We start from the raw sequence: 22,516 nt of genomic DNA on the forward strand, positions 1-22,516 counted from the left end.
TAGGGAAGGAAGGAAATTAGCAAATGATGGTCAGATGAATACATATCTGGTAGTTAAGGTTTTTTTATGTCAATACAGCACTGAAAAACGCTGAGCTGAAGTTCACAGTCACTCAACATAAACACAACTTGCCTGCCTCTTCCCCACTAGGAGGCAGTCAGAAGTGTTTTATATTTTCTCTCAGTATTTCCTTCCTTCTCTCTCTTGTTATAGCTTGGAAAGAAATCCAGTCTATCCATATTTTAAAGTCCTTTTAGAATACATTTTAAAATAACAGAATAGAAAAATAATTTGAACTAGTGCCAAGATCTGTGGCATGCTTCGCCACGTGAGCCATAAAGTTTCAATAACTCCAGAGCAAGATTGTTGGGTATAAGAATAATAAACAGTTCTTCGTATTTTTGAGACAGTAAAATAAGGACACGAGATTCACTTCAAATGTTTGATGCCTTGATTTCAACTCCCCTGTAAGTTATGCAAGTGATTTGGGACCACAAAGGGAGGCATAATCTCCAACAGGGCGAGGAGGCGGCAGGGACCAGGCTGGTCAGACAGGATGCGGAAATATTTTTGACAATTTACTCTTTTCTAATTTGCTTCATTCCTTTGACGAGGTTAGCGGCCAACACTTTTGAGAGTCCTGGGGTAAAGAAAACTGAGTATGCTCTAATTTAGTGAAGGATTGCTATGTGATTTTATTTGATTCTACTCATTAAAACTTTAATTACCGCCTGAGAGGGAGGAAAGTTTTTTAGTATTTTGTTGACAAGCTTTCCTGTCTGGAAGAATTTCAAGCATGAGCTAACATGGTGATTAATTTTTCATGTGAGCTAGGAAAACGAAAGTTTCTGAAGCTATGAGTGAAAAAAAACCCCTCATCCTATAATTTTAATGGGCACATTTGTATTTTATTCTCTGAGGAAATGTATTTGAGAAGGAATATCTTGCTTGTCCCCCTTAAGATGAGTTTTGAAATTGATGAGGTGACGTCAAAATCAGCAGAGAGATTTTTCCAAATATGTAACTCCATCTGCCCTTAAAGTTCTCCCAAGACGTCTGTGAGAGGGATCTGGACACACCTATTTTTAAAAAGCTTCCCAGATGATTCTGAAATGTCATTTAGTTAAGGAACACTGGCTCAGTATATGCTTAGTATTGGCATGTAGTGCATATGGGTCATTTATCTGTAATTTTACATCAAAAATTAGAATTTTATTCATTTGTTATTATGTAACTGCTGTTTAGAGCAAATATTAAAGCATTACTGCTTTATAAAAATTTCCTTTCTTCATTCCTGTCCTAATTTAGAGCTTCATCTTCATGTTTGTGTGTTTACTTTTCTTGGTAAGTAAAGGCAAAAACGGGGGAAGATATTTGGAAACCCAAACAAAAAGAGTTGACAGGGGCTGGCCCCGTGGCCGAGTGGTTAAGTTCGCGCACTCTGCTGCAGGCGGCCCAGTGTTTCGTTGGTTCGAATCCTGGGTGCGGACATGGCACTGCTCATCAAGCCACGCTGAGGCAGCGTCCCACATGCCACAACTAGAAGGACCCACAATGAAGAATATACAACTGTGTACCGGGGGACTTTGGGGAGAAAAAGGAAAAAAATAAAATCTTAAAAAAAAAAAAAGAGTTGACAACTGGCCATCCACCATTGATTGAGTTATGAAATGGAGACAAAGAAAGAGAACACAGCAATCCTGGAGGTATGTAACTTATTTTAAGGGAGGAATTCTGTCCTCAGGTACTAATTTACAAAGCCAAGGCAAAAAATTATATAGATATCAAACCATGAAATCAATGGAAAATTTCCCTGGTTCCCCAGAGTAGAGAACCTATAAAGTGGTGTTCCTGGTGTGCTTTGCCGTTTTCCCCCTGAATTATGATGAAGTCTCACTAAGCCTGTGGATTTAGTTGTCCACATAGCTCTGTTACTCATTGGCAATTTAAATTTAATTTTTCTCAAGCAGAATAGGGAGCTTAATTGTATGACTCACGGAGACTTTTCAGTAGAATTAAAATTTTGCAAGTGACAGTGCTCCTGTTGGTTATTATTATAAAAACAACCTCAACTTTATGAGCAAGTTTGGGATTGTTCTATCTTCTGCCCCACCTTTCAGGAAGACCATCTGCGAATAAAGTGAACAAAATTTATATTTTGGCTGCATTAATGCAGGGAGATTTTCTTTGGAGAAGCACTCTCTCTAGCAACAAATGAGAGTGCATTGACTGCCTAAAACACATCTTAGTTTCTGAATAGCAAAGAAATGCAAAAAAAGAAGCCAGTTGTATAGTATCATACTTCATAAGCTGAGATGATGAGCTGGAGAATGTTTCCAGAGTCCTTCTGAAGCAGCCCTACTGTAGCTCCAGGGATCAGTTTTGCATAATTCTGTAAACAAAAAAAGAAGAGGTCAAATCTTGGCTCAGTGTAATTGAGGGACGTTAAGTGGGGGTTCAGTCTGCTGGTTGAGATCACCTCTATTTAACTGGTGGGGAAAACAGAGTCCTGGTGATAAACGGGTGTTTCTCCTGAAACTGTAGCCCTGCCTCGTGCTGCTTTCTATGCTCAACTGGAATGGACTGGCCAGATTTGCCACCGGGGACATGTAGAGTCCGTGATTGCTTTAGTCTAGGGCTGTGATTTGTATCACAACAGGAGTCAAGTCTCAAATAATAACACTTCTATAAAGTCTTCCATTCGTGGAATATCCTTTATCCACAAACTTCTGAGCATCCTATCAGGAACTATCTTCTCTTTTTTTTTTTTTTTTTAAAGATTGGCACCTGGGCTAACAACTGTTGCCAATCTTTTTTTTTTTTTTTCCTGCTTTATCTCCCCAAAGCCCCACTGTACACAGTTGTACATCTTAGTTGCAGGTCCTTCTAGTTGTGGGATGTGGGACACCGCCTCAACGTGGCCTGACGAGCAGTGCCATGTCTGCGCTCAGGATCCGAACCCTGGGCTGCTGCAGCAGAGCGCGCAAACTTAACCACTCGGCCACGGAGCCGGCCCCTATCTTCTCTTTTTGTAACGTTATGAGAGACAAAGTTTGGTGTCCACGGACCCCTCAGGTCGCTCTGCAAGTCATTCAGTCCAAGAGTCTTAATTGCCAATCGCTTGGTGGAGAAAAGGAGTGAATTATTTGGGGGGTTGTTGGTAACTCCCCGTTTCCCAGCTGTAATGAGCACTCTTTTAGGTATGTCAGCATGATGCTGGTTGGCTGGAATCGCTCCGCACTCATCACAAATGAGTGAGTCAGAACCTAGCTCTAAACTGTGGGCATTCTCCACCTACATTGCTTCTCCTGAGATGTCCTTCCCACCTGAGAAGAACTCACAATATTAGTTCGAATACAGCCAGGGAATGAAGCATGGCAAAGAAGTGAATTTTCTAGGGAGCTGAACATTACTCCTCTGTTATGTTTTAAAACTTTATTTTCAAACAAAAAGTTTTCTAAAGTGTACGGTACGCATCCCTGTCTTCTTAAATAGATTCCCAAGCATACTTTGACTTTTTTCTTCAAGAAAGAGTGTCCCACTTATGCATATTTACTTTAGCTCTATAATCAACAAAGGCTTCTAAAATCCATGGGTAGATAACACCCATCCCTAGTAGACACCAACTGCTATGCTTTTGCTTAATTTTATTTCTTTTTCAATAGTTTCTATCTTCTCCTCGTAAGATACAAGGTATCGCTCGCTGACCAGTTTGCTCATTTTTTCATTTACTGTGGCATTCAACAACATGGATAAAGTAGGCCGAATATGCTGTGCTGCATCAAGAAGAGACAACCCTCTTTTTGTCAGCTGTAGTTTTCTTAGTTGCTGTGTGTTGTGAAATCAGATGACTGAATTTATGAAAATTGTATGTAGGAAAGAGGAAACAAGCTTTGAGTGAAGGATTTAGGGCACCTCCTATAGTTCAAACAAATAGCCTATCTTATTCCAAAGAAGATTTAAGTAGCTTAGAAAATACACAAAACTAAATTAGAATTAATTTTCATTAATTATAAGCACTATCTTAAGTAAATAAATCAGGGCAAAGGGAACCAAGGAGAGGGATAAATGAAGCCAGGGTGATGTTAGAACTCCAACATGTTCTAGGCGGTCCCGGGCACCTGCTAGAGGTGAGCACCCGGGTTAAGTTCAAGCCTTCTACACTTCCTGTATGGAAAAATGGGCTTTGGTTTTAATTTGTGGGGTTTTTTAATGTTCCACTTATTTCAATGTTCATGATTGTGTTTAAGTTTGAATTTTATGGAAATCTGAACTCTTAAAAGTGTCTATTGTCACTCTACCTGGACACTGCATTTTATTATTGAAGGGGCTGTGGGTGGTAACCCAGGTAACATTTCTCCCTTACTCCGTGCCCCACATTGCTGCTTCTTGAAGGTGGGCCCCACTGAGTCAGGGAGAATATGTCAAATAAGAGGAAGGCACTGGTTCATCAACTCACCTTTTCAAATAAGCACATGTCAAGAGGGCCGTGAAGCATGAGACCTGTGGTTAACAGTGAACACCTAAATGGGAACTTGGATTTCACTCAAGTGGAGCTGGAATGTGTGTAAATTTGACTGGTCTCAAAGAGAAGGCAGAGGGAACCTTTAAAGCTAGACAAAGAAAGGTTCAGCTCATTTCAAAAAAGAATTTCAGGGCTCTTAGCCTTGAAACTGCTCTCCTTGAAAAAAGTCCTGGGATCCCCAAGGCTGAGGTGGAATGGGTATTTTCCACAAGCGCTAATTCAAGTGGCCTCCAGATTTTGGGTTAATTCTTGGTTAACAAAGCCAAATCCATCTAACTCCCAAAGCATAATTATGATCCTGCATGTGGTATGACATTTGGCTTTTGGCTATTAGGACAAGTGGTTTCACATTAATCACATTTGCTGATTGCCACTAGAGCGAGGGGATAAAGGAGTTGGCAGCCAGTGGCAGTACCCAGTGATGACATTGACAATTGCGTAGAGGCAAACTATTAATTAATTTCTGGATGCTGATTCCTCCCCAAAGCATTGCAAATAACTAACTAAAAACATGGACAATTTGGCTTTCTGATCTAACACTGTAAAAAATTATGATTACTGTAAATATCATGTGTCAACTGCCTTTCTTTCATTAAAGGCCTAAAGTGCTATTATAAATTGTCCCGATTAAACATGTTAGAAACGTTAGAAGAGGGATGATTTTGCATGCCTGGGTGTGATAAATTATAGCACTGTGGCTGTAAAAGATAACTCTTGGATATTAGAAATGGCGAACTCTGAAACACAATGTTGCATAAGCTGATTAGAAATGCAAACTCCTGTGCTTGGGCTTGAATTTCCTGTTATCCATGGATTATCCTAATTATGGATTTCTCTCCTTGTTCCCCCCATGCCACCCAGGAGTTCCTGAGATTGCTTTTCTCACTCAGCATTGCAAGGTTGGCTTTTTCTGATTGTCTTAGTTTTCTTCAAGCTCTATTTATTGGTTCACTATGCACCATCTCAAAAAGATTTCTTATTTGTCCAACAGTCTGCATTTGCTCCCTGGAAATCTCCTGCTTGCCAAGGACAGAGGATAAGAAATGGACGGGTGGTCATTTAGCAGGCAGGCATGAAAGGCATCAGAGGAAAGTGCCTGAATTCACACCTGCACAGCATGGATTCCTCTTGGAGAGTGTCTCCAAGTTCGGGGTCTAGCCACCAGAACCAGCTGTCAGGTGCACACTCCTACCTGGCTAAGGGCAGACGAACATGCAGACGCACACCTGCCGCCCCAGCTAGCCCTGGACATGCTGTTGCCTGTCTCTTCAAAGAGACTCAGGCTGAGGACCTTGGCAGACTCTGCACTGCTTTTGGTGCTATCTTGGTGTTCTCACTCAGAGAAGGGACAGTTCCTGATGTGACCTTCATTCTTGCTTCGACTGCATTTCCTGTTGGGTTAACTTTCATCTTCTGATTCAGAGCCTGGCTGCATTCTGGGATACGGTTTAATATTAACTGTATCCTTGCTGGGCATCTTGATTGGGTTTCTGCCTTGAACAGTGACTCTACTGGACTTTTAGGTTCTATTCTTATGACATTCCTGCTGTAGTCCCAAAGACTCCTCACCACCTCAGACTCCTTAGCCACCATTTTGTATGGACCACACTACTCATGCTCCTCATGAGACAGTGGGAAATCAGAAGCTGACTTGCCACGTATCAGCTGGAACATTTTAATAAAGAATTTGTAAAATCAAATATTTGGAGCAAGCTGCTGCTTCTCTTTAAGCTCTGTGGTTGCTTAACTCTTTCTGTGAAGTCTCACTAATATTGCGGGATTTTTATGCTCAGCACTATTTACTTTCAATGTTATTAAGCAACATCAGTATTTCTGGTCTTAAACTGTACTCACTAGACATATTTTGCTAAAATACATTTACTGAAAGTTTGGTTTGTGTAGATTGAGAATGTGTGATGTTATATAATCCATTCACAAATATTTCCTCTAATCTCTCACAGTATTTTTTTTTCATCATTACCTTGTACCTCTTCAGTTAGTGGCTTCTGTTTGTGCATTTTCTCTCTCTCCCTTGAACTTTAATGGTAGTATAACACACGTGCACAGTGTACAAGTAATGAGTATACTGTTTAATGAATATTTAAAAGTAAACGTGCAAGTGTGATTACCACCAAGATCAAGAAATAGAACATCAGCAGCCTCCTGGACTCCTCCCTGTATTGCCTTCCAGTCATTACCCCTTCCCCAAAAGCATAATCACTATTTTGAATTTTATCACTATCGAAGTCAGGTGAGACATCTTTGTTGCCTTGGGAGTAAGAAAAATGTCTTAAGTAGGAACCAAGGTAGTTCCTTATACTACCTATAAAGGAAAAGATTGATAAATAGAACTTAAGATTAAGAGTTTCTGTTCTGAAAAGATGCCTTTAAGAGAGTGAGAAGGAGCCACTGAGTGGGAGAAAATATCTCTAAAACATCTGATTTGGTGCCAGAATATCTAACCAACTATACGTCAACAAGGAAAAGACATCTTGACAAAAACGGATACGCAATTGGCAAAAGAGGATGTGAAAAGTGTTCAAGGTCATTAATCATTAGAGAAATATAGATTAAAACCACAATGAGATGCCAGTGTGCACCCACTGGAATGGCTAAAATTTTAAAAACTGATGATGCTCTCGTACACTATCAGTGGGAGTCTAAAGTGGTACAACTATTTTGGAAAACTGGCAGTAGCTACTAACACTGAGCATGAGCACACTCCATGACTCAGCTGTTCCTCTCCTAGGTATATCTACACAACAGAAATGAACCCACAACATACGACCGTTCTGAGACAAATGCATAGACAGGCGTTCATTCTTGTTGTTTGTCAAGAGAGTGCTTCTGGGTGATCAAGATGTCACCTAAGTTGGAGAAAGTGCAGGTAATTCTTAAAGGATCTCAGATCTTTCTGAGACATCTTTCTAGGGTGTTTGGGCAGAAGTAGTAATCAGTTCCTACCTGGATTTCTTCGAGCTGGGGATGGACCCAAGGGAAAACTGGGTGAACTCCTCGGCACTTGCAGCATAACCTGCTTCCTTCTGATCGCTCTCCTTCCTCGAGAGCTGGTCCCAGGACCAAGTCTTTATGAGCTGCAATTACCAATTCAGGGGGCCTCACAACAGGATGAGGCATCACAACATCCCCAAGCATCTCTTGCCTTTGGACACCTGCATCCTCACAAACCCAAGGCTCCTAGAGAATCTGTTGTTGTGGGGACTCTGGGATGGCTTCAGGGAAGTGACAGGAATGCCTGGGGAGGAGATCACATTGCTCTTTATCTCTCCAATTCTGAAAAGCTCACCATTCTGATACAATGAGCCCATGCTATAGACAAGGCTAAAAGTGCCCAGAACTCACCTCCTACCAACATCTGGGAAAGAATAACTAGAGCTAACATTTGTCCCTGGCAGTGTCATCTCTTTCATTCTTCATGGAAGCTCTATTATTTAGGTACCATTAGTATCCCTGTTTTACTGCCAAGATACTGAGGCCCAGGGAAATTAGTTAACTCTCTCAAGATCATCCAGCAAGGAGGCAGTAGAGCCGGAGCCACCTGCTATACTCTGCCTTAGAGCCAGATCTCTTAGCCAGGCCACTGACAGCAGGTGCCCAGCAATGGCTGCCCTGGTCTGGTGATGTCATTGGTGAGCCTGAGAGAGGTAAGGAGTAAGCCTACGTTAACCGGATATATTTGTTTCCCAGGGCTGCTGTAACTAAATTCAGTAGTCCCCCTTATCTGTTGGGAATAATGTCCAAGACCCCTGGTGGATGCCTTGAAACCGTAGATAGTACCAAATCATATACAGTCATGTGCTGCATAACGACATTTTGGTCAACGATGGACTGCATAAATGTGGGCAGTTCCGTAAGATTTTGTACCATATAGCCTAAGTGTGTAGTAGGCTATGCCATCTAGGTTTGTGTAAGTACACTCTATGATGTTCGTTCAATGACAAAATCACCTAACAATGCATTTCTCAGAATGTGTCCCCGTCATTAAGCATCATATGACTGTATATACTATGTTTTTCCCTATACATACCTATGATAAAGTTTAATTTATAAATTAGGCACAGTTAGAGATTAACAATAACTAATAAAAAATAGAACAATTATAACAATATACTGTAATAAAAGTTACTGCAGGTCTTAGCAACCTCAGCATATGATTTTTTTCTTTGGTTATTGAGTCGAGAGCTTTCACCTTTTCACTTAAAGGAAGCACTTTATGGCTTCTCTTTGGCATATCCGAATTGCCAGCATCACTACTCTTGTGCTTTGGGGCCATTATTAAGTAAAATAAGGGTGACTTGAACAGAAGCACTGCGATAACACGACAGCTGATCTGATAACCGAGAAGGCTACTAAGTGACTTGGTGGGGGGTGGTGTATACACCGTGGATGCGCTGGACAAAGGGATGGCTCACGTCCCAGACTGGACGAAGCAGGACGGCATGAGATGTCATCACACTACTCAGAATGGCGCTCAACTTAAAACTTACGAATTGCTTATTTCTGGGCTTTCCATTTAGTGTTTTTGGACTGTGGTGGACTGCAGGTCACAAACTGTGGAAAATGAAATCAAGGATGAGGGAGGGTTATGGCACCATAAACTGGGCGGCTTACAACAACAGAAATTTACTGTCTCATAGTTCTGGAGGCTACAAGTCTGAGAGCAAGGTGTCAGCAGGGCCATGTTCCCTCTGAAACCTGCAGGAGAGAATCTGCCCTGGCCTCTTCGGGCTTCGGGCGGTTGCTGGCAATCCTTGGCATTCCTTGGCTTGTAGATGTCTCTGCCTCCATCAGCATGTGGTGTTCTCCCTCCTGTGTCTCCATCTCTGCGTCTCTTCTTATAAGGACAGTTTTATTGGATTAAAAGTCTACCCTGCTCAAGTATGACTTCCTCTGAACTAATTACATCGATAAGGGCCTCTTTCCAAATAAGGTCACATTCTGAGGGAGTAGGCATTTGGACTTTAACATATCTTTTGGGGTAACGTAATTCAACCTGTAACATTCTGCTAAAGTTCTTTTGATTTCTCTAACCTTTAAACCCTTAGTTTTAGCTGGAGAAGTGAGTACCTTCCCGGTCACAGAGCTAATAAATGGTAGAAAGAGATCTTGACTCCGAAGTCGGTGTTCTCTCTGCTCCACCAAGGCCCCTGCTGGGCTGGGCCAGGAACTGGCGCAAATGCCAACAGCCATCAAGGGTGAGTCTCATTAGAAAGTTAAGATATCAATGCCTTGTATTTATATATAGGGGCTTAGAGATCATAGAACGATTCCTACCCAAAGCAAAAAGAAAGGAAAAGAAAGGGTCGTGGCTGTAATCACTTTCAAACTGAAAAGCTACATCTTGAAAGAAATGTCGGAAGCAGTGAAAGCATAGAGGCAAAAAAGATTTTTTCCTGGGGGACTGTATTGTGCTATTTATCTGGTCAAAGGAAAACAGCTCTTTGCTGGTGATGCCTCGCTTTTGTCAAGCAGCCTGCTTCTTCTGGGGCTAGGGGAGGACTGGCTTTGCTGAAATAAGTCCTTCTGAAGGCAGTCAGAAGGTTTTCTTCCAGGGAGGTCTTTCATTCTTGTGGGGTTTTATTCCACTGGTTCCTGTGTTCATTATCGGTAAATGCAGGGCTCCCAGTATTATGCAAAAGTTTACCCCTAGGCTCAACTGCATTACTAGGACACCCAAGATTCCAAAAACAATATGTAATTGTTTCTGGCACACAAGGTAGCTTGAACGTCTGTCTCTGGTTTGCATGATATCTGCTTTGCCTTCAGGCTTTCAATTGTCAGCATTCCACAGGCAGGGAGGCAGCGATGGGAGTGTGCTAATTAGATCAGGTGCTTGATCTTGAAGTCTGCACCAGCAATGACTAGGTAGTCGGCTTCGGAACTTTTGAGCACTCCCTGTCTTTCTCCCAGTCTGCCCTGGAATGTAATTATCTTGTCAGCCAAGAAGCTGTAGTGCACAGCTGAACGAGCGCTCGGCAGCAGAAACAGAGTGATAAGGGAAGACGAATGGACCCACCGTGCATGACTGTTCTGAGACAAACAAATCCGCAGAGAGGCATCGGAGAATGGAGACTTAGAGAACAAAGAGGCTACACTGAGTATTTGTTACTGAGGATACTTCAGATCTTCTCTTAATAAGATTACCCCGCCTTTTGAGAGGGAGTGCAGACCTTTGCTGGCGAATGCAAGTCCCAAATCGTTAGAAAGCTCTTTTAAAATAGGAAGTGATGTTGGGTTCAGTGGCAGCCTATGTGCTTTGCAGACCAAACGGTGGGTAATAAAACTTTGAAGGATGACTAGTAGGAACATGATGAAGGAGATCAGAAAATAGAAAGCAGGTGCATGTACAAGGACTGCTAAAGAGGTGCGGTCGCTTGCTACTCAAAGTGTGGCGGTTGAGCAGTAGCATCAGCATCATCTGGAAGCTTGTGAGAAACGCAAAATCTCAGGCCCCAGCCCAGACTTCCTGAGTCAGAGTCAGCATTTTAACAAGCTCCCTGGGCCATCGGAGATAAAGGGAGCCTTAAAAACCACTGATGCCTGGGTCTCAGCTCCAGAGATACTGATGTAATTGGATCAGGGTGTGGCCTGGGCTCTGGGTAGTTTACAAAGCTGCCTAGGGGAGTCTAATGAGCACCAAAGTTTAAGAATGGCTGGTATAGAATGATCTGTCCAGGAAGGGCTGTGGCAATTTGGAAAATAAAAGTGTTACGTTTTTAAGCCTATAATACCCATCATGCCTAAGGGGTCCTCAACCTGTCATACACCTGTGATATCTACTCTCTACTCAGTAGTGAAAATGGTGTTTTCAAATGCCTGCTGCCCATGGAGTAGCACCATGCTTACCTCCCTTGGCCTTCAAGATTGAGAGGTCTGGTTTTAGCCTATCTTTCCCACTCCATCCCCTTCTACCCTGACTTGTGCCAGGCTGACTAGCTTTTTTTAGTTTCTCAGACACACCAAGCACTAAGTCCTTTGCTGCCTCAGGGCCTTTGTACATACTTCTCCTCTTGAAAACTCCTCAACCTTCAGGTTGCTGCTTCATAATCATTTCTTCAAAAGGGTCTTTCCTGGACATCCTATAGAAGTGAAGTCTTGTACTCTCCTCTTCCTTATTCTCTATTGCTGCACACTATTCTTATTCATTTCTTAGTAATTATTCCAAAGTTTCTAGTATAAGTGTGTCCAAAATATTGCATGGAACATACTAATACTAAAAATTATTTGTTGTTTATTTGAAATTCAAGTTTAATTGGATGCCCTGTATTTTTAGGTGCTAAATCTTACAGAAAAAGTATGCCAACTCCCAAATTAATTAATAAAATGTGCCCAAACTCTTCAAGCTCAACAAAATTTTCTGTTTCAAAAAGTTTCTGTTTCCTTTTTGAAGATTCAATACTGTAAGAGCAACAAAATATTGAATTATGTTATAATTAATAGTAGTCCCTTTGTAGCATGTTTTGGGCTCTTTCAGATAATTAGGCATAAAATTAGAATATATAATACTTCCAAACTTTTCTTATGTCTGGGAGCTGTCAGTTTAATTTGTCTCTGTGACTTGATGCCCTGTATAACTGGGTAAAAGGCCATGCTGTGTGGAGAAGGCTTGGGTGCCATTAAACTGTGTGCGGATCCACACCCAGGTAAGCTTCCTTGAAGCAGAGCTGCAATTAGGGCCAGCCTCACAGACACAGACAGAGCGGCCAACTGCACTGCAGGAAAGGCTTCAGGGGAGAGATGGGTGACTGAGTGAAACACGAGTCCCCACATTCTGTGGGGCTCCGAGAAAGCACAGAGAAGTAATTTTACACAGCTTTGAGCACTTTGATGTCCGGAGAGGACTCCTTGAACACATGTTGGAGTCCTCACCAACAGGGCACATTCAGAGATAAGAAAATGGATACTTGAAATAATTTTGTTGGTCCTATTAAAGCTATCACATGAATGTGTAAAAAAGTAACCAAGTATCATGTGAATATATAAAAAAGTAACCTGGTAGGTTAAAATGTAGTAATTGTGGATGTTCTCGGGCTGCTGGTGGGAGAGGAGCAAGTTTGCTTTTATTTTAAAGGCGACACAATATAAATATAAATATAAAATAATACGGCCACCACAGATTCAGAATTTTGTAGAATGACCTTGATTTCATCTAATGTTATTTTTGTCAATAAAAGTGATTGTTTGACATATAACTAAATGCAATCTAATTTGTATGCCTTTATAAGACCACAAATATGTAAACTCATTCAAAAAATTTGAACATACTTAATATGTACAGTATGATGCCAATTATGTTAAAATATGTAAATGCATGCAAAGAAAAAAGAGAAGACATTTTAAAATGTCAAGAATGGTTAGCTCTGATTTTATGAGTGATTTTTATTTTTTTCTTTGTGCTTTTCTCTATCCCCCCTCTTTTCGTATTTTTTCTTTTTTGCAAATAACATGTATTCATTTTATCATCAGGAAAAGAGTAATTTGAGGTGTGTGGTGTTTTTTGTTGGCTGCACTCTCACATTGCTGATAGGAGAGTAACTGATGCAATCACTTTGGAAAACAGCTTGGACACGCCCAGGAAAGCTGAGGATGCCATTTCCCTGCAACCCAGGGACTTCACTCCTGGATGCGGATCCTCAGTAGAGAACGTGTGTGCAAGGGCGTGCATGGCTGCAAGATTTGTAATCCTGCACAACCGAAAGTGGCCCAGTGCCCTCAGCTGCAGAATGAACATATTGCAGTAAATACACTTGATGGAATTATGCACAGCAGTGGAACAGAGTAAACTAGAGTGACAAGCATCTCCACGGGGAAGCCTCTCAGACATAACATTAAGCCCAATCATGTGAATGTACTTAATACCACAGAACTGTGTACTTAAACCTAGTTAAAATGGTAAATTTTATGTTAGTCATATTTTACCATAATAAAAAAAGCCCCCAAACATAACATGGAGTCAAAAAGCAAATTGTAGAAATAATGTGTACAGCAAGAAATTAAACTTGTAAGCCCAAACTATTTAATTATTTATGCATATACCTATATTTTTAATAGTGCAAAAAATAAACATGGGAATGATAAACACTGAGTTCAGGATACTGGTTACTTCTAAGGAAGGAAAGAAGGAGGTGGGGTTAGAGTTGGGCACTTACACAGGAGGCAACTGTATCTGGAATGATCTGTTTCTTTAAAAAGTTCAAAGCAAATATGGTGGCAAAAGTTAAGATTTGAGAAAGCCGGGCAGGAGGTGTGGTGGGTCTTCACTATATTACTCTTTTTCTGGATGTTTGAACTACATCATCACAAGAAACTTATAGACTTTGTCAGAGCATGTGTCTCCTTTTTCCCCTTTGGTTGGGACCATAGATAGTGGTTACCATAGATAGGAGCTGTTTTAGATGCCTTGACCAGTGGCATAATGTTCCTTAGCTATGTGGCCTACTCTTACCACTCAGAGCTTAAATAACCCACAAGGAAGAATCCAAATGTCTCTCTTTTTTAAATTCCACACATTAAATTGCTCTATTTGCCTAAATTAACAGCAACAGTAAAGGACCCTAGATTAGGTGTTTACTGGCCTTGAAGGATGCTGCCATTTATAAAATTTCACCTGTTGCTTCATCTGTTAGACAGCTCTGCTCCATCCTTGGGCTCTGTGCTTTTACCACTCAGTGACTTCCAAAGGCGGTTACTTTATTTAAAAGGCTGCCTCTCAGGTGGTCTAGTGGTTAGGGATTGGCCTGCTCTTTCGCTACAGCAGCCCAGGTTCAACTGCAACTGAACTCAGTGGTTGAGGCTATAGACTCGAACTGCCTGGGTTCAAATCCTAGCTCTCACATGCTACTTGCTTTGTTATTGTGGGTTCTACAGCCATAAAATGGAGACTAAATGATAAAATGAGTTAAAGTACTTAAGCCCAGGCTGCCACCTAATAAACCCTCAGCAAACCTTCCCTGCTATTCTCACAGTCACAGATGCGTATCATCCCTCGCCCTCAGTTTCCACCACTACAAAGTGAAGGATTTGGTCCAACACTCTGACACTGTTAGCATCAAAGGTAGTTTTATGACTGCTGATAAATTTGCTGCCCGTTCTAACAAAGATGATGAATAAAAAGAGGAAAAACATTGACAGATATGAAAACTCTGGCTCCTCAACAAAATCTGCCATGGGTTCTCTTTCCAGAACACAACTACTAAAATGCTCTAATCCTGTTCTTTAGGCAAATCATTGGTTTATGAGTGAGTCTGTTAATGCTCTATGAGACTTTTTGAGGCAGGCACTGTGTCTCGTTCTCCTCTATCGTCACAAACCCTGGTTCATGGGAGATGCTCATGGAATGTTTGATGAATGCATGCATGAATGAATGACTGCAGTCAATAGCATCTTGGTTCCAATGATATACTAGACATTCTGGATGTTATGTAAATCTTGAAATATTTAGGCCTTGTATTAGTGAAATTCCATTTTATATTTCTACTTGTGTTGGCCTAATAGGACATCTTATTAAGGCTCTACTTTAAATTTGTATTTTTTTTTCACTGAGTGTTTATTTTCCAGATTATGAGGTTTTGAGTTCTTTAGAAGAAAAGTACAATGTGTATTCTAAGGGGTAACTGCTGATGACTTTTCATGGTTGAGATTTATTAATTAGCCTGGAAAATACTCCTAACAACTCTGGCCTGATAATCTGAGGACATGAGTTTTATTCCAAATATTCCCTCTCCAACACATGTTTTCATTAATGAGGAAAGTGTAGGCAGCTGGCTCTCCTCAGTCTTTGTTCCTAGATACCATCAACTAAGGAGAAATCAAAATGCTTTTCCATTACACTCAAATTAAGAGCAATTTATTAACTCCATTGAGATTTCTCATAATCCAGAAGACTTTTGTCCGTATTCCTGATGACTTTATTTTCACTAAAAGCATAAATTTGGAATACCCCATTATAGGATGTGGTTGATAGGATAAAGAGCAACTTTTTAGACTATGTCCTAAAATTAGTTCTATTACAGCGAACTAAGCTTCATCTATGCAGAGATCATTGGAATTTGTGGTGATTTCGCCCCTTCAGGTTCAGAGTCATTAATTATTAAAGCTGGAGGTCATCAGTCCAGTTCTTTTATTTTGTAAAAACTGAGGCCAGAGATAAAGGGATTTTCATCAGAGAAAAATTGTTTTTATCTTTTTCAACAGTGAACATTATAAAACAAAATAATAGAAAAGCCTAACAAATAGCAAATGCATCCAATTTTTATTTTATCACCCTCTGTAATTCTTTTGCCTCATTTCAACTCTTGCTGCAGAGAAAAGCTTAAAAGATGAGCAAAAAGAGGAAAGAAGGTGTGAAATAAAAACTGCATTGTTAAAGGAAATGCAGGATAACTGGAAAACGAGTGATAAAATGGCAGCATTAAGCCCCCACATTTCAATAATCAGTCTAAATGTAAATAGATTGAATTCTCCAATCAAAAGACACAGAGTGGCAGGATGGCTTAAAAAACAAGACCCATCAATATGCTGCCTCCAGTAAACATACCTCAGCTCCAAAGACAAACACAGACAGAGTGAAGGGATGGAAGATGATACTCCAAGCTAACGGTAAACATAAGAAAACAGATGTTGCCATACTTAAATCAGACAAATTAGACTTTGAGGCAAAACAGGTAAAAAGAGACAAAGAGGGGCAGTTTATAATGATAAAAGGGACACTCCACCAAGAAGACATAACACTTATCAATATATATGCACCCAACACAGGAGTGTCAAAGTACACAAAGCAACAACAATTAAGTAATAGGGGATATCAACAACAATACAATAATAGTAGGGGACCTCAACAACCTACTAACACCAACAGATAGATCATCCAGACAGAACATCAACAAGGAAATTGTAGAATTAAATGAAAAACTAGGCCAGTTGGACGTAATAGATATATATAGAACACTCCATCCAAAAACAGCAGGTTACTCATTCTTCTCAAGTGTGCATGGAACATTCTCAAAGATAGACCATATGTTGGGAAACAAAGCAAGCCTCAACAAATTTAAGAGGATTGAAATAATATCAAGCATCTTTTCTGACCATAATGCTATGAAACTAGAAATCAATTACAAGAACAAAGCTGGGAAAGGGGCAAAGATGTGGAGCTTAAATAAGATGCTACTGAATGACCAATGGACCACTGGAGAAATCAAATATTATTTGGAGACAAATGAAAATGAAAACACACCATACCAACTCATTTGGGATGCAGCAAAAGTGGTCCTAAGAGGGAAATTCATTGCAATAAGGCTCACCCCAATACACAAGAAAAATCTCAAATAAGCAATCTCAAACTACACTGAACAGAATTAGAAAAAGAACAAAGCCAAAAGTCAGTAGAAGGAGGAAAATAACAAAAATTAGAGTAGAAATAAATAAAATCAAAACAAAAAAGACAGTAGAAAGGATCAATGAAAGAAAGAGCTGATTCTTCAAGAAAATAAACAAAATTGACAAACCCTTAGCCAGGCTTGCTAAGAAAAAAAGAGAGAAGACTCAAATAAATAAAATCAAAACTGGAAGAGCAGAAATCACAACAGATACCACAGAAATACAAAAGATTATAAGAGAATACTATGAAAAACTATATGCCAACAAGTTGGACAACCTAGAAGAAATGAATAAATTCTTAGACTCTTATAACTTCCCAAAACTGAATCAGGATGAAATAGAGAATCTGAATAAACCAATCACCAGTAAAGTGATTGAAACAGTAATCAAAAACCTCCCCCAAAATAAAAGTCCAGGACCAGACGGCTTCTCTGGAGAATTCTACCAAACATTCAAAGAAGATTTAATACCTGTCTTTCTCAAACTATTCCAGAAAATTGAGGAAGATGGAGCACTTCCTAACACATTCTAGGAGGCCAACATCACCCTGATCCCAAAAGCAGACAAGGACAACACAAAGAAGGAAAACTACAGGCCAATATCACTGATGAACATAGATGCAAAAATCCTCAATAAAATATTGGCAAACCAAATACAGCAATACATTAAAAAGATCATACACCATGATCAAATGGGATTTATACCAGGGACACAGGGATAGTTCAACATCCATAAATCAATCAATGTGTTACACCACATTAACAAAATGAGGAACAAAAACCACATGATCATCTCAATAGATGCAGAGAAAGCATTCAACAAGATCCAACATCCATTTATGATAAAAACTCTCAATAAACTGGATATAAAAGGAAAGTACTTCAACATAATAAAGGCCATATATGACAAACCCACAGCCAACATCATACTCAATGGGGAAAAACTGAAAGCCATCCCTCTGAGAACAGGAACAAGACAAGGGTGCTCATTCTTGCCACTCTTATTCAACATAGTACTGGAGGTTTTAGCCAGACCAATTAGGCAAGAAAAAGAAATAAAAGGAATCCAAATAGGGAATGAGGAAGTGAAATTCTTGCTGTTTGCAGATGACATGATCTTACATATAGAAAACCCTAAAAAATCCAACGGAAAGCTACTAGAAGTAATCAACAATTACAGCAAAGTTGCAGGGTACAAAATCAACTTACATAAATTGGTAGCATTTCTATACTCTAATAACAAACTAACAGAAAGAGAATTCAAGAACAAAATCCCATTCACAATTGCAACAAAAAGAATAAAATATCTTGGAATAAATTTAACCAAGGAAGTGAAAGACCTATACAATGAAAACTATAAGACTTTCCTGAAAGAAATTGATGATGAATAAAGAGATGGAAAGACATTACATGCACATGGATTGAAAGAATAAACATAGTCAAAAGTGTCCATACTACCTAAAACGATCTACAGATTCAACACAATACCAATCATAATCCCAATGACATTCTTCATAGAAATAGAACAAAGAATCCTAAAATTCATATGGGGCTATAAAAGACCCTGAGTTGCTAAAGCAACCCTGAGATAAAAGAACAAAGCTGGAGGCATCACAATCCCCGACTTCAAAATATACTACAAAGCTATAGTAATTGAAACAGCATGGTACTGGTACAAAAACAGGCACACAGATCAATGGAACAGAATTGAAAGCCCAGAAATAAAACCACACATCTGTGAACAGTTAATCTTCAACAAAGGAGCTGAGAACATACAATGGAGAAAAAAATCTTTTCAACAAATGGTGTTGGGAAAACTGGACAGCCACATGTAAAAGAATGAAAATAGACCACTCTTTTACTCCATTCACAAAACTAAACTCAAAATGGATCAAAGACTTAAAGGTAAGACCTGAAACCATAAGACTTCTAGAAGAAAATACGGGCAGTACCCTCTTTTATATCAGTCTTAAAAGGATCTTTTTGGACACCATGTCTTCTCAGATAAGGGAGACAATAGAAAGAATAAACAAATAGGACTTCATCAGACTAAAGAGCTTCTACAAGGCGGGGGAAAACAGGATTGAAACAAAAACACAACCCAACAACTGGGAAAAAATACTTGCAAATCATATATCCAACAAAAGGTTAATCTCCATAATACATAAAGGAACTCACACAACTCAACAACAAAAAAATCAAACAATCTGATCAAAAAATGGGCAGGGGATATGAACAGACATTTCTCCAAAGAAGATACAGGGATGGCCAATAGGCACATGAAAAGATCCTCATCATCACTGATCATCAGGGAAATGCAAATCAAAACTACACTAAGATATCACCTTACACCTGTTAGAATGGAAAAAATAACCAAGACAAAAAGTGATAAATGTTGGAGAGGTTGTAGAGAAAAAAGAACACTCATACACTGTTGGTGGGAATGCAAACTGGTACACCCACTATGGAAAACAGTATGGAGATTTGTCAAACAATTAAAAATAGAAATACCATATGACTACCACTGGGTATCTATTCAAAGAACTTGAAATCAGCAATTCAAAGAAACCCACCACCCCTTTGTCCATTGCAGCATTATTCACAATAGCCAAGATGTGGAAGCAACCTAAGTGCCCATCGACTGATGACTGGATAGAGAAGATACGGTGTATATATATACAATGGAATGCTACTCAGCCATAAAAAAGGATAAAATCATCCCATTCACAACAACATGGATGGACCTTGAGGATAATATGTTAAGCGAACTAAGCCAGATAGAGAAAAACAAACGCTGTATGACTCCACTCATATGTGGAAGATAAATAAACACATGGACAAAGAGAACAGATTAGTGGTTACCAGGGGAAAGGAGGGTGGGGGGTGGGAACAAAGGGTGAAGTGGTGCACCTCTAATATGACTGACAAATAATAATGTAAACTATCATAACCTCAAAAAAAAAAAACCTGAGTTATTGATTCCTGAAAAATTGAAATGTATATTGGTAGATAATTTTCACAAGCCACACAAGAACATCAGTCTCATTTCATGCTGTGGCGATTTGTTATGCTTGTTTTTTAGATACAACGCCTGTCAAGTCGGTAATTGCTCAGCAGTTTTCCTTGCACAGACTGGTAAGAAGGCTCTGGAGCTTATTCAACAAGTTGGTCCCAAGACTGATGCAGAGGGCTCCTTTCTCTCTGGTGCTCTCTGGGTCCAAAGCGGAAGGGGTGGAGAAAGGACAGCCAGGGCTGCAGGCGATTGTAGCAATGGATCAGGGACTCCCACCTGCTCTTGTAAATGTGCTCCTTCAACCTTAACAGGTATTTGTCACCCAAAACTCCAAGTCCCTATTTAGAAACTTTGACCCAACTTGAGAAAAGATCTTGCAGCAGTTAAAAAAAAAAAAAAATTCATTCAACAAATATTTATTGAGCATCTACTGTGCACAGAGAATTGGCCTAAATAGAAAGGTGAGCAAGACCCACCATTCTCTTCAAGAGCTGCTAGTAGAAGATTTTCACCTCCTGAAGGAAGGGTCCTTTGGTGTTATAAAAGCCTTCTTGGGCTCCCCGTCCCCCTGCTTTAGACCCATCACTCTGTCCTTATAACCACAGGAACAGCAAGTCATGGTCACAGATGTTAGTAAACCAGAAGTGTCTATTACCTATATATCTTGTTTACTTCCTAAGTACTGTGTTTCAACATTACATCATAAATACCAGGCCATATGATAATAATTATTATTATTAACTTCACAAAATTCATCTTTTCCAGCTCGATGTAGACATTTTGAAAAATACGAGATATTTTAAAGTCTTGCAAATAATCCCAGGTGATTAATAATATGATTTGACAATGTAGCAGAGAACACTGATTTAATTGCTTTTTATCTAAATATCTCCCTAGGAAGGAAAAACTAGTCAAATTAGACAGTTGGGGTTTAGTAACCTGATACTATCTTAATGAAAATTAACGGTAAACATTTGAAAACAGCAGAGAAGATAAAAAAATTTTTTTAAGCTTGGGTAATTGAATCCTGATTCAAAATGGTATTTAGCACTAGAAGGTAATATACTACGTACTGCTCGGTCTATTATCTATCATTATCTTTTAAACCCTGTAATTGGACAAACAGGAAACTCTTCATAATAATAAGTTTGTTCACAATCATGTGTTTGTTGGAGTCTGGGGTGCACACTGCAGTCTTCCTGAACTGAAGGAAACTGCTTACATTATCCTTTCCCTTATTCCTTCATTTCTGTTAGCACAGAGTACAGCAACACTAAACACCTGGGCAGTCCAAAGCATCTTACCAAAATCACTGGAAAAAACAGTAATTTTTCCTGCATTCCATGAGTGGGCAACATAAATCTTATTTGCTGCAATACGGGGCCATCATTGAATCTGACCCAACGCATGCCTGCTGTGTTTGCACATAACTGCTTAATACATAACTGCGGCAAACAATTTGCCTTCTGGAATTTCCATTAGATCCAACCACTTAGTTGCCTTATTTATCCTATCGCTGGTTTTATTTTTCAGTGATTCTTTGGTGGTTATGTTCCTTCTATCGCAGCTATCCAAACCTCAGGTTGTGTAGGGCTCCCTCTAAGATTTGAATGGAAAGACAACATGAACCACTGTTGGTCTATTTTCAGTTTTCATTATCAATAAAACAAGAGAGCAGCATTTTCATGCTGTGTGAAGCCTTCAGGGAAGTGCAATGTTGCTGTCATTATCTTTAGATCAAGCTGCCGCCTGCCCCCACTAATGCAGATGGAAGGATAAGTCCATCAAAATGAAAATAAAGTAATGAAAGGATCGAAGCCATAGAGTGGGCTGCCGACCTGGTCTGCTCCGTGGATCCCTGAAAATGTCCCTTTGAATTTAGAGAAGCCTGGATGGCAAAGACCACAGATCCTGACAGAACATAAATTCACCTCATAATGAGATTAGTAGGCAGGCAAAATAAATGTCCTGCTGTTACATTAGAGACAGGCTCTAATCTGGTGCTTTCCTTAGAAATAATCATTTCCCTTGCAACAGGGGAACCATGGATGCAACTAGCTTAAATCTGACAGATTCTGTTTTGCCACGTAGTTATTTTTCATCTTCCTCTGTCTTTTTAATAGCAGTTTTGAGAAGGGGTATAAATGAGTTGTGAGTCTTAAAGACTATTACCAAAGTGTGTTATGGGTGTCCATGTTCATGATCACCAATAGTGTTTCCTAGACTCCTCTTTTAAGAAAAGTTCTGTACAACTCCCCTCTCCTTTGCAAGCAGGAGCCCTGCTGTGGAGGACCTGTAGTGACCCCCAGGGTCTCCTTACTCCAGCCTTAAGCATCAAAGGCAGAATAGACTCACTATTGTATTTGGGTGTATTTTTTTTAAATCTTGACTGCAACTCTACTACTTAAAACCACTGGAAGCAAGTATCACATACTGAAGAGCCTTAAGAAAATGCCCAGATCAGGTGAACCCACATGGTCTCTGAGCAGAACAAAGGCCTTGAGTATGTAGCTTGATTGCGAGGGACTTCCTTGGTTTTCAGCAGCAGGCAATCTCACCTGCAGCACAATACCCTCCTCTCAT

General features: G+C 39.8%; 1 protein-coding gene across 7 annotated transcripts in view; it reads right to left on the reverse strand.

Moving 5' to 3' along the window:
• The window catches only part of ITGB6 (integrin subunit beta 6), a 124,394-nt gene that overhangs the window by 29,859 nt on the left and 72,019 nt on the right, over positions 1 to 22,516 (reverse strand). For all 7 annotated transcript variants that reach the window (XM_046658496.1, XM_046658497.1, XM_046658494.1 and 4 more), the window contains one exon: positions 2,303 to 2,392. In XM_046658496.1, coding sequence (XP_046514452.1) covers positions 2,303 to 2,392 — 90 coding nt within the window. The remainder of the gene's footprint in view (positions 1 to 2,302; positions 2,393 to 22,516) is intronic.

Source organism: Equus quagga, chromosome 4 (genome assembly GCF_021613505.1).
Source record: "Equus quagga isolate Etosha38 chromosome 4, UCLA_HA_Equagga_1.0, whole genome shotgun sequence".
In the NCBI taxonomy this organism is placed as follows: Eukaryota; Metazoa; Chordata; class Mammalia; order Perissodactyla; family Equidae; genus Equus; species Equus quagga.